Raw genomic sequence first — 15,923 nt, forward strand, 5'->3', positions numbered from 1 at the left:
AGCTGCACTGGAGACAGACAGATACACAGTGCTTCAGGCATATTGATATGGCGTCCTGCTCGGCCGCAAACCTTTCCTTTCTCTTTGCTCCAGCATCCCTTTCTCTTCCACTTCCCGTGCTGCTTCCATCCATCCTCCCCCTCCCCACGGTTTTAGAGATCTTCCACCACCCCCAGCCTTTGTCTCTCTCTCTCTCTCCTCCCTTCTCCCCTTAGTTCCTGGATCAGACCCTGTTTCCAAGCACGTGTAACCCTATAACGGAACGGGGGGTTTCACTGGAAATGATTTCACCGGGGGCACATCGTTTTTGGCAATGTCTCGTGAGCTGTTTCTCGATATAAAACCCTGGCAGGCTGTCAGCGGCAATATTGCTGTCTCGGGTTCCATGCAGAAACCCAATCACTCACACTCACTCACTCACACACTCACACTCACTCACACACACACACTGTGAGATCGGAATCGTTCCGCTCCTTGCTCAACATTCGTTTTGTTGCCTGGTGCGGGAAGTCAACCTGGGGCGGGTGCCGTGGCAAAGTCCACGCACAGGTACGTTCAGATTCTCTCTCGGTTTCTAATGCTCCCCCCACCCCCTCAGCTCCCCTGCGGTCTCCACGCTCTCCCCTGAGCTGCTGCTCTGTGGGGAACTCCCTCCATCCCAAGGGGCGGGGGGGGGGGCATTCCTTCAAGCGACAAGAGAGCATGCAATTGCCATGCCAGGAAAGCGAGAGCTCGGCACGTTACCTTTGGAGTCTGGCACACTGGCGTGTGGCTGTGGGGATTGAAATGTCTAAGTGAGGTTGATGAATGGTGTAATTGCGTGTGTTAGGGAGGGCAGCGAGACCGATCTGGTGCGGCAGCGCCTCCTGCCCAGATGACGAGTGGACAGGGGCCAGCTGGAAAGGGGGTGGTCTCTCTCTCTCTCGCTCGCTCGCTCGCTCGCTGCTGCTGGGCTGAGCTCTCGGAGGGATTCAGGGGGGTCTGAAGAACAAGAGCAAGATTTAAGGAACTGATAGGTGGCCGGGTGTTGTCTGGCTGCTCAGCCTCGACGCCAGACTCGAGGGGCTCTCGTGCTTCCTCCTCTCAAAGGCTCGGGCAGCGAGGGATGGCCGCCAGGTGGGGGGGCCACGCTGGAATGTCAGAAGCCCTGAGCCGAGCCCTCCCCAAGGCAGTGCAGTGAGGGGGCAGGGGGCGAGCCGGAGCGCAGCCTAATCCGCCCTGCCAAGTGCCTCGCTCGCCGCGGCGCAAAGGAGGGGAGCCATTGCGCAAGGGGCCTGGCGGGCGCTGCTGGGGGAGTGATGCACAGGGCGCTGCCTGCAGTCCGCCGCCGCCGCCTCCAGCAGCAGCACTAGGAGGTGCCCCCGGGAGCAGCAGCTCGCCCCCTCCCCGCAAGCCCACCCGGGCACCCGCCCGCCGCACCCCGCTCCAGCCTCACCCCACCCCTCCATTCCCTCCCTCCGCCAGATGACCACCGAGAGCGGCCAGCAGCAGCTGGAGCCCCCGGCCCCTCTCCGCTCCTGCAGCCCGGCTCCCGGAGCTCTCCAGTCCGCCTTGATGAGCCAGCCGCCCCCCTCCGCCCTGGAGACCTCCTCCTCCTCCTCCTCCTCCTCCTCCAGCAAGAACAAGAAGGCGAGCTCGGGGCTGCGGCGGCCCGAGAAGCCCCCTTACTCCTACATCGCCCTCATCGTGATGGCCATCCAGAGCTCGCCCACCAAGCGGCTGACCCTGAGCGAGATCTACCAGTTCCTGCAGAGCCGCTTCCCCTTCTTCCGCGGCTCCTACCAGGGCTGGAAGAACTCGGTGCGCCACAACCTCTCGCTCAACGAGTGCTTCATCAAGCTGCCCAAGGGGCTGGGCCGCCCCGGCAAAGGCCACTACTGGACCATCGACCCGGCCAGCGAGTTCATGTTCGAGGAAGGCTCCTTCCGCCGCCGGCCCCGGGGCTTCCGCAGAAAGTGCCAGGCGCTCAAGCCCATGTACCGCATGATGAACAGCATCGGCTTCAGCGCCTCCATCCTGCCCCAGGGCTTTGACTTCCAGGCGCCCTCCGCCTCCCTGGCCTGCCACGCCAACGGCTACAACCTAGACATGATGACTAACTCCATGGCCGGCGGCTACGACGCGCTGAGCGGGGGGCATCACGCCCCTCACATGTCCCCCAACCCGGGCTCTACCTACATGGCCAGCTGCCCGGTGACTTCCAACGGGGACTACGGCCCCGACAGCAGCAGCAGCCCCGTGCCATCTTCACCCGCCCTGGCTAGTGCAATTGAATGCCATTCCCCCTACACGAGCCCGTCAGCTCACTGGACAGCATCGGGGGCATCTCCGTATATAAAGCAGCAGGCCCTTCCACCCAGTAACCCAGCCTCCACGGGCATCCACTCCAGCATGCCCAGCTACTCTTTGGAGCAAAGCTATCTGCACCAAAACGCCAGGGAAGACCTGTCAGGTAATACCCCTTCCACTTTCATTCCTTTACGGCTGGGGCTGGGCTCTTGCTAGGATTAGAGGAGGCTCTCCAATCGCTGCCTAGTTTGGGCAATCTGGTGGTTGACTCTGGTTTACTGAAGCTGTCAGATAAGAGCCCAGGAACAAGGGCGAGGCGGGGGCTGCGTTGTGTTTTCTCTGAAAACAGAGCTTGACAAGAGAAAACAAAACCTGGTCCGAGAAGGACAAATAGAGCTATTGTTCGTGAACACATTTGCTCTGTTTCTGGCTAAGTATGGGGAGAAAATTGCCATCCACTACTGCCTTGCTGTGGGTTTGGATCTCAATATGAACATGTCCGTTAGTGTTGTTATTTCTAGTTTAGAGGTTAAAACCCAGATCCTTATCTTTATGGTATTGTCAGTTTCAACCCATCTGGTATGTTTGTTTGATTTCTTAGACAGAAATACTAGGAAAACCATAAAGAATTACAAATCCGACATTAAATACAAAAACCCAAGGAGATTTATAGCAAGAGTGACAGAAAAAGGTGTTTAATATTACCTCCAAAGTCTTGCAGGCTGCGGCGGAGGGGGGGGGGGGGACGGAAAACCCGATAATCTTTAAAAATGCAGAAGAGATTAAAGCCGATCTAATCTATTTCTACAACCGGAGGGGGAAATGTGCCTGGATTTCTCCCCTCCCTGCCTGCTCTAGTGATTATAGAAAATGTAGTCTTAGAAAAACTGCAAAGGGGACATTAGCGGAGAAAACAAGGCACAACAATGGGTAAAAGATGTTAAGTTGTTAGGGGGGAATTTTCCAAATAGCCTTTTTAAATGTGGGTCTTGGAGGTTAACCAAACAAAGACAGTCTGGGCTGGACCACACCGAAGAGGATTTTAGCCTGACTTAACCCATATGAGAGCAGGGTCTTGTTCAATTTTATGGGAATTTCAACAAGTAACAAATACAGAAGACCCTCTTCATTGGGTTCCCCCTCCTACCCCCCGCTACTTGAAGGGCTGTCAATCATTCCTCTGTTCATCTCAAAGAATTGCACTGTACCTTTCGATCTAAAATACCCAGCCTTCACTTTGGAAAGCAATGTTTAACCTTTGTTGGCTGCTTCGCTCGCAGAGAAGTAACTTCTTAACAGTGCAAACGGTTCTGGATGTCCTTTAGGAAAGGAAGGTTTAAAGTTTGCATTGGCTAAATTTGTCTCAGCAGTGAAGCTGACCAAACAGAACCGCAGCGTTAAAACCTTGAAAATAATCTCAGAGGCTGATCTGTAAAGCAGCAGCAGCTACAGGAATTCAGTGCTTTACGGCAGCTCCTGGGAAATGGACCTTGGTCCAGAAAACAGTAAGCGAACCCTACCTCCACAAAGAGTTTCCATCTGCCCAGGCGGAATCTGCACTTTCGAAATGCCAGATTAGAGCCTCCTTTAATTGTAAATCCCGTTCTACAGATTAGATTAATTCTTCACTTTGGTTTTATGATCAGAACAATAATCTTCCTTATCCTTTTTCTGAACAGACACGCGCGTTCGCAATTGCATATTCTCGCCAACCCCTCGAGGAACACTTTCATAACCTTTGGACAGCTTTTAGAAATACTTTGAGGTTTACAAATAAAAAATGTATCCCAAAAATGCAGTAAGCAACTTCAGTGGGCATGGAATCAACAGGATCTTAGAAGTGACCTTTGTTATCAGAGTGCAACATTTTAATTTTGAAAGGGACGTGGAAACAATCCAAGTACAGGTTGTTTTTTTTGTTTGTTTTGTTTTCAAGGGATTTTGTTCTACCGTTAAAACTCAAATATTTCCAATAATGTGATTATTTAAATCCAGTTTCATCCTTTTAAAACGTAAGAGAAGTACAGATCCCATAGCTAGCTCGCTGCTATAAATATAGATCCAGCCAGCCAGCTAGCTAGCTAGCTAGCTAAGATCATTTGTGCCAAAGGGACAAATTAATATTTATTTCAGATGTGCTCGATCAGAGGGCAAATCGTGCAGTCAGTTTTTGAACGGAATTTCCAATTGATTTCAATAAATGTGTTCTGTTTAAAACTAATGCCATGATTTGGGCCCAGGCCTTTAGTGAAAGCAGCTCAGATCATCATACCCTAGGTAGCTAAAAAGGTTTTGTTTGTGAATATATACACTTATGTATATGCGGCACTATATGGTAAAAATTAGTTCCTGGGTTTGTAAGAATTCTTAATAGTAAATGAATAAGAACAATTATTTCTCATTAATCTACAACGTACAAGCAATAACAAGTGCACATAATGTTTCTGTAGCTGCTTTTTTATTAGTTTAATGCGACGCAGATTTGGTTCCAAAATGTGTTTTTATCGGTCAATAAACCTATATCAAATCACTAGCCTTTTAAGTTAGTGATGGTGTAGAGTTTAAGCCTTGGACTTGCATCTGACCCAAGAATAAGAAAAGAAAAGATTGGAAACAGAGACTTGTTCTCCTGGAGGCTTGAGGGAGACATTTTTTCGCACACTATTAAACCATGCTCACTGATTGAATCAGGGTTGTAATAAAAAGTGCAATGGTTTATTGTGAGCATACCAGCAGGGTTATTAGAAAGACCAAGGAAATCCAGCGAAATAATCACCTTTCCACAGTGAGCACTGTGGGGTGAGGAAAGGGACAATGACAGCAGCTCAGGAAGAGATAGGCATGCTGCAATGAATACTGTATGTGCCTCACTGTACAAGAGGGCTGCCTAGCCTCCGGGCACAGAAGCTGGAGACCTATTTGCCTTGGAATCTACAAAGTTTTATCCAGATTACAAATGCAGACGCTGATGTTCTGTGCTGTCGGAGATTTGCTCCAGTCTCTGCGGGACTCTGATAAGCTACTGAAGAACCTCGAATAAGCTTCTTTTCCAATAAGATTTGAAAAGGTCCAATAGGCCAGAGGAAAAATCTGAACCCACTGAACATCCCCTTTCAGATATGAACAGATTGCTCTGGGAAGGGTGGGGGGGGGGGGGGGGGAAACACACCTGGGTTAGATCCTGCAGTCCTTTCTCAAGCAAAGCTCCCACCGGGAGAATAAAGTCTGAATAAAGGACCTCAGGATCAGCCCCACAGTTGTATAGAATTGCTCCCAAAAGAATACAGCACATCCGGAACCGGGCACACTGGCGTGTGGCTGTGGGGTTTGAAATATCTGAGTGAGGCTGATACCTGATTTATATACTCGTGATACTGTATGGGGGAGGTATTGTACTTTTTGGTTTAAGTGTAGGGCATCATTCCTCTGTATCTTAAGTATATGAATACACATGTCTAACTATAGCCAGATACAGTACACACACACACTCACATTCTATAATTAATCAAATTAATTCTCATTGATCCTCTGCCCACTGAAGTCAATAACAAACCTCCCATTCATTTTGATAGGGCAGGATCAGGATCATTATCTGCACTGAATTCAGAAAAAAAAAAGTGCAGGTGTGTTCGCATAGTTGCCCGCACACATACACACACACACACACACACACACGAGGGGGTACAGAGATGTGTGTGTGCACAACTCCAGCAAACATACCTGCACACACATACACACACAAACACCGTATACACATAACATGTATATGAGGTTGTGCGTGTTGTGGGTATATGGGTATAGATTGTATGTATCTATATAATCCATATTATCTATATAATCTAGATCTCTACACCCACACTGACAAGCATATTCTTTGTGTTTATAATATTACACACATACACACACACAAATACACACAAACTATTTAAGTATGTATGTGTGCACAATAATTTTACACTTTTCTTTTTTCTTTTTTGAGAAATGGGACAAGACTACTTATCTTGTAAATTTCAATAGCCTTCAGACTGTCTTTTGAAAGTGTCTTCAAGGAAATTAACATTTCGTGGAGGCCTTCTTAAATGCTCCAGAAGGCTACATCACATCTGTAACGTTTAATTTCCCCACATATCTGAATTTATATTCGCCATAACTACGATGTATGTCAGACAGAGAACCACTCTTTCAGACAGAGTCGAGCTAATTTCTGAGAAGCTCTTGTTATTTTCTTCTCTTGCAGTGGGATTGCCTCGCTACCAGCATCACTCTTCCCCAGTGTGTGACAGGAAAGATTTTGTTCTCAATTTTAATGGCATTTCTTCTTTTCACCCTTCTGCTAGTGGATCTTACTATCATCACCATCACCATCAAAGCGTCTGTCAAGATATCAAACCCTGTGTGATGTGAACTTAGCACTATCAAATAAAGACAGTCAGGTGGCTGTTTAACAGATTTGAGGTATAGACGGACTCACGCAGATAAAATGTAATGTGCACTCCTGATAGCATTGAATAGTACACAAGTCACTTAGCAAAATTACATAAGGCAGCACTGTTTACCATTTTGTCCCCTGCCACACCTTGAAAGACAGAAAAAGTTGATGTAATGCTCCAAAGCTTTTTTGAAAGATTTTCTTTTGTGGGTGTGTATGTGCTTGGAAGGGCGGGGGAAGGGTATCTTTTATAGGAAGTCTATCCAAGTTAATAATAAAATGCATTTCTGTGATCTCCATTGTCCTAAAAATTAGGGTCTGCAAAAGTGCTCAGTTCTATCTTTTTTTTTTTTTTTTTTTTAGTAGAAACAAGTTTCCTTTGACTGGGAAAAATCTGCCTCAACCCAACACCAGCGACAAATTCCCTTTCTAAGTGGTTCGAGCGTTAATTAAAGTTTACTTTTTTTCGAAACACTTTCTATGGACGCCAGCACCAATCAATATTATTAAAAGTATATTGTTTAGACGTTTCGTGTATAGAGTTTAAGAAAGTTCATTTTTTCCAGTATTGCAACAATACAATGTTTTGTTTTTATTTTTACAAAGTTGTTTTCTACCACAGTATTTTTAAAAAGAAATATTTTAAATACATCTTGTGTATACTCGCACACTTAACTGCTTTAAAAGGAGAATATATTTGCACTTATGTATACTTTTTACAGTTTGCCAAAAATATTTTGATGTACAAATTCTTTTTCAATAAAATGTGTATAAACGAACATGCACTGGCCAGGCATTTAGTTTCACTCTAACCCTTCTTGTAATTGTCCCTTTCAACCCAAGTGTAGTAAGTATAATAAGACACCCTAGACCCTGCAGGTACTATTGAAGGGAGGGTGAGAGTAATTGACCTGCAGAGGGATCTGTGTCCTGAGCTAGCCTTAGGTTTGGAGTGTCTGTCTATCTGTCTCTCTCGTTTTCCCCGGCTACTTATGGAGGATTTGCAATAGTATGGGGGAAAGCGTTAACATAAAAACAAATAATCAAAATGTTAGAAATCCAAACCGTCTTTATATCTAACGCCTCCATTGCACTGAACAATGTTTAGAGCATCCAATTGACCATGATTGTGATTTCTTCTTCAGAATTGTTCCTGTTTTTGCTCTTTCCCTGTATTAATGCTTTGGGTCGGAGTTGGCCCAAATTCTGCTGTCCTTGTCCTTATCGAAACAATGAACTCAACAGGAGTTTGGGGTGCGCTAGGAATGCAGGATAAAGCTATAGATAAATAGTGCCTTGTCACTTCTGATTGTGGGGCAGGCTTTTTGTAACTCAGAAAAGCATCCTACTGTTCGTTAAGTAAAATCGTGGCTTCTTAATTACTCGTTCAGGTAGTCATGTAGCAGTTTTGATGTCAAGATACTGAAAACACATGTCTGAGTGTCAGTGGGGCAGCCGCAAGGAACCCCAGGGATAGATCTAAAATTACATGGAGCTGAACATTTACTCAATCTCAGTTCATAAAGTCAGTTCATCCCTTAAATCATTGGAGTTCAGGAGCGATACACCTTTCTGCTTAAAGGAGTAAAGCAGTGAAGTCACGTTTATAAACTACAACCCTTTGATCACACTGTGGGACCCCTGTATGGAGCCTTAAAAGAGACTTCCACACAGGGGGATCAGATGCACTAATGTCTCTTGAAGCCACTTCTCCTTACTGTATTGGCTGGATTTCTTAAGGGACCACCTCAAGCTTGTCAAGTTTTCATGTGCATCCGTCAATGAAAGCAAAATGAATCTGTACGTGCAAGGATGGTTGCCTCAGAAATTCACTCCCGCCCCCCAGGATGTTATTCCGTAGCCCATGTGGCGAATTAAATATGAAGGATGTTGTTGGTCTGCTTCCTCGGTAGGTTAGATAGAATCGAGCTGATGTATGTCTTCCCTCACATCACACTTTCTTACGGGAAAGAAACTGTGGCACCGGCTTGGCCAATTCAGTGCTAAAAGATCTGTTCTCCCTTAGACCGCAAGTTTGCCCCCTGATCGCATGCAATCATATCCTCAGGCATCATACAATTCAGTGCAGCTCCAGTCCATATTAAAAGGAAGGAAACAAACTCCTGTTTAAACTGCAGCATCCATGCCCCCTGGCGCCTTTAAACTCCTAAGTAGGGAGTGAATTTGATCAGAATGATTTTTTTTTTAAATCTCCATTTTTATATTTATACTCAAACATGCCCTTTTCCCCCCTGAGCTTCTCAGGGGCCTGCAATAAATTATAAAGTCAGCTTCAGAGTTTGCTCCGACCACAGTGCTGTGTTTACATTCTTTCCGAGGCAAGCCTGCCTGGTCGTGATTTATATCCTAAACACTTGAACGTAACTTGTTTATACAGAGAATGACAGGACCTCAAAGACAAAAAAACTGAATTTGCCTAACAGATTGAATAGACCATGGTTCTAGTGCCCCCTACTGGACCCACCGTGTCATTGACCATGAAGACCGAAATACCAACGGCATTTGTGGTGCTTCAAATGTTCCTATTCGATATATTTTTGTTCTTTCTATTTCTGGAAGTGATTCCATTCCGGCAATATTCTCTCTCTCTCTCTCACACACACACACCTTCATAACAAGAATGCCATACTAGGAAATATTGCAGTTTTGAGCTTGCCTTTGCTTCTGTATTTCTGGACAGTAAATGTACGTTTTCTTTTCCACGTTTTTTAGACGGACAGAGAATGCTTCAGAAACAGAGCGATTTAACTATCAACAGGAGCCGGGGAATGGCAGTGAAATGGATTCCTAATCTTCACCCAATAATTCTTTCCAATTTAAGTGACTTGCAAAGCGGCGGGGGGAGGGGAGGGATACAATGAAATAAAACCACATTAGCCCCATTTTAATGTTAGCGTTTGCTACTGTCGGCACTCCGAGCTGCTCTAGCCTGCAAGACTCCAGGAACCTCCAGGGCTAGTGACGCCACAAGGGTTAAAAGCCGGAAAGCTCTGCCCCTGCAGAAGGGACTTTTAATCAAACAGTTGAAAGCGCCCTAAGGTTCGGTTTGCTTTGCTTTGGGTATCGTCAGTGGTTACCGAGCAGTCTGGAGAAAGGAGGCCTTCGTTAAAGATCCAACTTCTCCAGCGTTTTAATTCACGGGTTAACTTTCACAGTACCTATATCGGAAGCACCCAGGAGGCTCCAGCAAAACGAGGGAAGACTAGAGTTCACATCTCGATATTTCTGAAGTTTAAAAAATAGAATTGTATTTATTTATTCTGAAAAATCCCTTTCCGGGCTTCCACTTACATCCTAACCAAGCAGAAAGGGCACGACCCCAATTAGGAAGGGGAAAAAAAACCAAAACCCTTTGCGGGTCACCCTTTTGGGAACCCTACAGTTGAGTCATGAAACGGACATCAGCTGGTTGAAAATGCTGCCGGGCATGTATCTCAGTCAGCCACCAGCTCAATTAGCACCGTGATTAATTATCTGAATTTTCAATGACCATGCTCTATTTCCTCGCTCTGCTTCTTCCATCCCCTTTGCACCCATTGACATGCTTCGTTCTGCCTTAGTTTCTGTCTACATCTCCCCATAGTATCGAGGCTCTAGCTTCCTTCCTTGGACGGTGGTTTAACCCGAGTCATACAGCTCTACCGACTGGGTGTGAAAATATGATCTACGTCATAGGTTTTCAAGCTACGGTTCACAAACAGATTTCAGGATGGTGTGGTCACCAACCCTTTCTTTAGATAGGTCTTTATACCTTCTTTTCCAATATGGGGGGCACAGGAGGAGGAAGTCGAGACCCACTGATCTACACAATCACAGGTAAACTCATCCCTGTTAGCAGAGCAATAGAGTTCGCACTTGCTGGGAGAGTTTGTGGTAATTGGATTAAAGGTGGACTAAACACTAACATGTCCATAATTACATCACATTAAAGCGAGGTTCTGTGTAGCACAGGAATGAAATCTTGACCACGAACACTGCAGTCGACCAAATTGGAATGTATCGTATCTAATCTAATCTACATTTTTCTCTCCATCTGCTGATTTCCTCACAGCCTGAAGCACCAACATGGGGATTTTCCTTGGTAGTGTTTACACTACACCAGAAAAACCTCAGCCACTCAAAAGACAGGAGAGTTCTGGCAAAGCCGTTTAACGTTTACAAAATTAGCCAAGTGCGGATCTATCTTGTGTGAGATGTTGAAGCTGGAGCAGCTATTTGGTTAACATATTCCGGAAAACATCCAGTGTATTTATTTAACAAAATTCACTCACAGATTATTCTATCAAAATTGTCAGCGGATTGATTTCGTATTGTATTTTAATCCCGATTGACAATGCACTTCATTTTCTTGTTCATTGTCTACAGAATCCAGAGAAATATTAGCCAACTTTCATGGCGAAGGAAGGTTAAAGATTTTTGTTCAGTCGGAGTAAATCTGATTTTATTGAACACTGAAAGATATATCCCCGACACATGAGCTGAGATTTAAATAATTGTGCTCAATAAAGAGCTGGCATTGTCAGGCAGGCCCTGATTCATCTTTCCATTCCAATTTTAAGCCTGTGAGGAGTCCCGTTAAAATTGATGGGATTAAGCGCCTTTTTAAAATTAAGTGCTTCGCTGAATAGATTGGCTTGCTGAATCGGGATTTTAACGCCCCATATAGACAATGCTCAGATGTGATACTTATGAGCATTGTGAAACAACAGGCATAGAATAGGGTCTACCTGATTCATACACATCAAGGAAATTAATTCAAAACATACTCTAACTTTAAAGAGAAATACATTTTACTAAATCTGCGGCATTAATCTGCATGAAATACTGCCTTAGCTAATAAGAACACCCGGACTTTATTTATACATTTAGCCATTTGATAGATACAAATGAGGAAAGAGGTAAATAGAAGCCAACATATTCTTGAATAAGAGCCCAGAGGTTCTTTTAGAGTGCAATGATCCTTGTGTCTAGATTATAAAGAATTCAGAGCAGCCTTGTGTGATTTGCCAACTACTGAATAGAACTCCAAAACATCTGTAATATTAAACAACTTCAAGCCTCCTTTTTATGCTTGGTTTTTAATCCAAAGATGATTTATGGAAATATTTATTTCTCCATTGGTCATTTATAAAAGAAATATTTTGCGGGGAGAGGGTCCTACAATGCAAAGAGACTTTTCATCACTATCAAACAACAACTGGAACTAGAGGTATTTTAAGGTTAGATTTAGATTTAAATTTTAATTGCATTACTAGTCTTTTAAATATAATATTGGAAAGAATTGCGCTTCCTATTAATTGTATCAGTTTACTTGAACTTTTACAAGAGGAGTTTACAATACCCTACTGAACACAGTTGGATTTGCCCATCACTGCATGTTCTGCCAGTTTTAGAAAGTTAAAAATAGGGTTGAAATTTTTAGACTGTCATTTTCTGAGTAATTACCAAGCACAGTTTCCTAGGACCAGATCCTCAGTAGGCATAGTTATGTGTTGCTTCACTGACTAACTGAGGATCTGACTCAAATACATAAATATGAATACCAAAATCAGTACAGTACAATTTTTAAAAAACAAGAAATCATGATATTTTCAGTCTCTAAACTTCAGAGGAGTTTGATCTGATTAACCTAAATGTTTCCAATAAATGTTAACCTCTATCAAGAGGATAAACATGAACTATTTTATGCAGAAAGCAGCTTTTTTAGAAAGGACTTATTTATGCAAGAAAGCTGCACCAGTTTATAAGTTTTTATACAGTAATACAGTTTTTAAGCTGATTTAGCCGAAATGGTGACAACCCTTGTGTAGATACTCTTTTCTCACTTTCAGAGGGGTTTGTTTTGGAATGGTTTAAACCTGCTCCTAATCAACGTAATCTAAAGTCAAAATAAGTTTAAGGTGAAATGAGGGTATCCACACAGTCTTTTGCTGCTGATTTAACCAATCGCTCCCAAAGGCTGGTCTACAGTCAAAGCTGTACTTCTATAACTAAAGGTGTGATTTTATACCAATTTCATTAAACCAATGCAACTCTTGTGTGTTTATCAGTTTAAGCCTGGCTTGTATAGGTTAAGGTAGTGTCTGTACATTTACAGATGCCAGCTAAACAATATAATCATTTCTAAATTGATATAAAAAAGAGTGTTCACCCACCGAAGCGCCACAGTTGAACTAAACCAATTTAACTTAAAACAATGCAACCTCTCTGTCGAAACAAGCCTTAAATTAAACGGATGCAACTTTCTCATGTAGAGAGCCCAAAGCAGACTTAGCGCCAACGTGTATTCATACTGGAAACTCTTTTACAACTTTAATTGAGGAATCAAGGCAGTGACTTGACAATTAACCCATGTACTTTTTTTTTCTCATTTGCTTTTGTATAAAACAGAGGTTTCCCCAGCTGTGGTTTGTTGACCACTGGTGGCCTGCAGAGTATTTGTTGGTGGCCCAGAGAAAGCTATCTGGTTACATGATGCTGGCTCTCCTTCTTTCCAGCTGAGAGAATGAGAACAGATGGCAGGGGGAGATTCAACAAAGATCAGAATAGACAGTGCCGTGAACTCTTTTCCAACAGAAATACAAAACTTATCATGCTAAAGGCAGTTAAGTAGGTGACTATTTCCAGCAATTGCTGGACTGCACTAGGGATGTTATGTTATTGTCAATGGGATGAAAGACGGTTTGCACAGTTATGAATGGGGGAAAAGGTCTCCCCCAGACAGTGCAGTGTGAAAACATTTGAGAACACCTGGTTTAATATGAAGTGACTTTTCAGTGTCTTAATAAAAATAGATGGGACAGAAGAGGTGTAGATGGTCTGTAGCTGTATCAGAGGGCAGTTATTAAACACAATTGCAGATAAAAGTCCTTAGGGCTTAGATCCACACTCAGAAATGCAGGTGTAACTCATTGAAGACAATGGAAGTTACATCATGTAGCTGAAAAGCAGAATTAGGCTCCTATCCATAGGATCCCAGTTCTATTTCAAACCTAATAGACTAAACCCTGCTTTCACTTACTACAGAGCAGCTCCACTTCCAGCACAGATGTAAGTAGGGCAGCACCAGTGTAAGTTATTAATACCGTATGTTGACCTAGTTATTGGGATACTTACTGTATAAATATATGTTTAGTTTAATAGCAGGCTGTAATGAAAAGCAAGCTGGAAGGAAACAATGGATCAACATAAGCCACCTCAAAGTAAACAACTGAGGGTTGTTACGGGACAATGGCAGAACCCTTAGTTCTGAGAAATCTAGCTTGACCTGCTGCTGAGGCTACCAACTGGTTTGGACAAGCAGGGTCAAGCCCTGGAAATGGACAAAAATGAAGGAACCTTGTTATAAAGGATTATAAAGGATTCTCTCTGAAGAGAGGAGGTAATTGTTAGGGTGCTATTCCAGGAAACCAGACTGACTCAGGCTCCTGCTGGGATTTCTAAAGAAGTTAGGCCTACCTAGTTTACCATCAAGGGATGTTAAGCCATTAGGTAAGATAGATCTTAAAATAATAGACATGCATGTAGACTTTTTCCCCCCTCTACATGCTCTATTCCTGCTATTAAATTTAAACAATACTTTGGTTTTAAGAAAGCTGTTTTGCCGATGAATACCATTGGTTACAGACCCCTGAAAGGCAGAACCACAGCTTCAGAACCTAATCAGATCTGCAGGGTTGATACAGAGGCTACTGTAGCCCCAGGCCTGGTCTAAGATTGGAAGAATTGTGGAATTCTGTTCCAGAAGAGGGAACAGTACAAGGCCTGACACCTGAGGGAGTGCACGCAGAAAGACCAAGAAATTACTCAAAGGTACAGCTATCTCTGTAACCCTGACATATTGGTGGCAGCGTATTTCGGATGGTTGAATTTCCCATTAGTGACAACAGCAGTAAAAAATGAGTATTTGGAAGGAAAAAGCATGAGAAAGGTGTCCTATGTTCTTTTTGGGAAGAGCACAAAAAAAAAAATGCAGCTAGGAAAAGTTAGCTATGAATAATCAAGATCAGCTAGTGGAGCTGTGCAAAGAAAGAAAGAAAGCTAAACTTTAAAGAGCTTAAAAAGTCAGAGCTGGTGCCTTTGCTGTATGAAGATGATCAGAAGCAGAATGGGGTGCCAGCCCCAGACCAGGGGCTAGAGAAGGTCCCAGTTCTCTTGCAGGGTGCATGGGTGCCCCAGGAGACAGACTCTAGGACAAACCAACAGGAAGGGAAGGCTGCAAGGATGACAAATTCCCAGAAGGCAGCATGGAGAACGACATCAGAGGCGTATGCAGCTAGCCCTGTAACTGCGACAACGTCAGTGGGGCTATACTGGTATAATTGAGAGCAGAATTTGCCCAGTATAAATTTGAAATTCCACCAAATCTATATCAAGTCTTTTACACACTCCCAAATCCCTGTCATGAAGACACCTCTATCTCCTTTCCGTCATTACGCTCATGACAAAGTGGCAGTGGTGGACCTCTGATACTTCCAACCCTGCCTTTGCATCCTTCCCTGCCTCTTGATTGGCCAATATTTCTTCCTCAGCAAACTTAGTTTCCTTTGTACTCAAGGACATGGGACTCGCTCCTGGCCCAATGTAGTCAATGAGAGTTTTGTCACTGAAATCAGTGGGAGCTAGACAGAGCCTGTAATCATTTACTGTCCAGTACTGACCCTGAGCAAATACAACACACACTTAGCCATGTAGCCCCTACTACATTTCATCTGTACTTCCCCTCACATCAACTTCTTCCTTTTCTGAAGAAGAACAGTAACTGTCACCACAGCCCGGTAGTACAACCTTGTCAATATTTAAAGGTGTTTATTAATTACCAGGTACTTGCTTATGTTCAAACCTTGTATTGTGGAGAAAGAAAAGTCAAGTTTATTGATCCCTTTCCTCCTATTGCTGTTTGCCTGTCTTCTCTTTTCCCACCTGTAGAAGGGAAGATCAGGAAATCCCCAGCTGTGTTCCTGAGGGAATGGGTCAAAAGGAAGCGCCTCTGGACGAGGCAGGGGCAGGTTCACAGTAACATAGCAACTCAGGGCCATAGGGGCAACTGGAAAGAGGAAAGGAAGCATGGGCAGGAGATGGGACTAATAACTACAGCACATTGTGGTAGGGCAGGGTATTTGATGCCTAGCAGCACACCTGATCCAGCTCCTTCGTAACTCTTTCCTTACACTGCAGGGGCTTG

The 15,923-nt window shown here is 44.1% G+C and overlaps 1 protein-coding gene across 2 annotated transcripts; it reads left to right on the forward strand.

Moving 5' to 3' along the window:
* Positions 1 to 368: 368 nt before the first annotated feature.
* On the forward strand, positions 369 to 7,379 carry FOXF2 (forkhead box F2). 2 transcript variants are annotated; one of them, XM_073332188.2, is made up of 3 exons: positions 369 to 549; positions 1,465 to 2,452; positions 6,527 to 7,379. In XM_073332188.2, the coding sequence occupies exons 2-3, from the start codon at positions 1,465 to 1,467 to the stop codon at positions 6,691 to 6,693; spliced, it is 1,155 nt and encodes a 384-aa protein (XP_073188289.1). In that variant the 5' UTR covers positions 369 to 549; the 3' UTR covers positions 6,694 to 7,379. The 2 variants fall into 2 exon arrangements, 1 of the variants encoding a protein (XP_073188289.1); XR_012157345.2 differs by lacking the exon at positions 369 to 549 and having other exon boundaries at positions 730 to 2,452; positions 6,527 to 6,744; positions 7,082 to 7,379.
* The last annotated feature ends 8,544 nt before the right edge of the window (positions 7,380 to 15,923 follow it).

The sequence above is a fragment of the Lepidochelys kempii genome, chromosome 2, assembly GCF_965140285.1.
Source record: "Lepidochelys kempii isolate rLepKem1 chromosome 2, rLepKem1.hap1, whole genome shotgun sequence".
Classification (NCBI taxonomy): Eukaryota; Metazoa; Chordata; order Testudines; family Cheloniidae; genus Lepidochelys; species Lepidochelys kempii.

Bases quoted from the DNA above. Each gene is read 5' to 3' on its own strand.
- FOXF2 (XM_073332188.2), top strand. From the start codon at position 1,465: ATGACCACCGAGAGCGGCCAGCAGCAGCTGGAGCCCCCGGCCCCTCTC. The intron at 2,453-6,526 runs GTAATACCCCTT...CTTCTCTTGCAG, and splicing joins CGCCAGGGAAGACCTGTCAG to TGGGATTGCCTCGCTACCAG.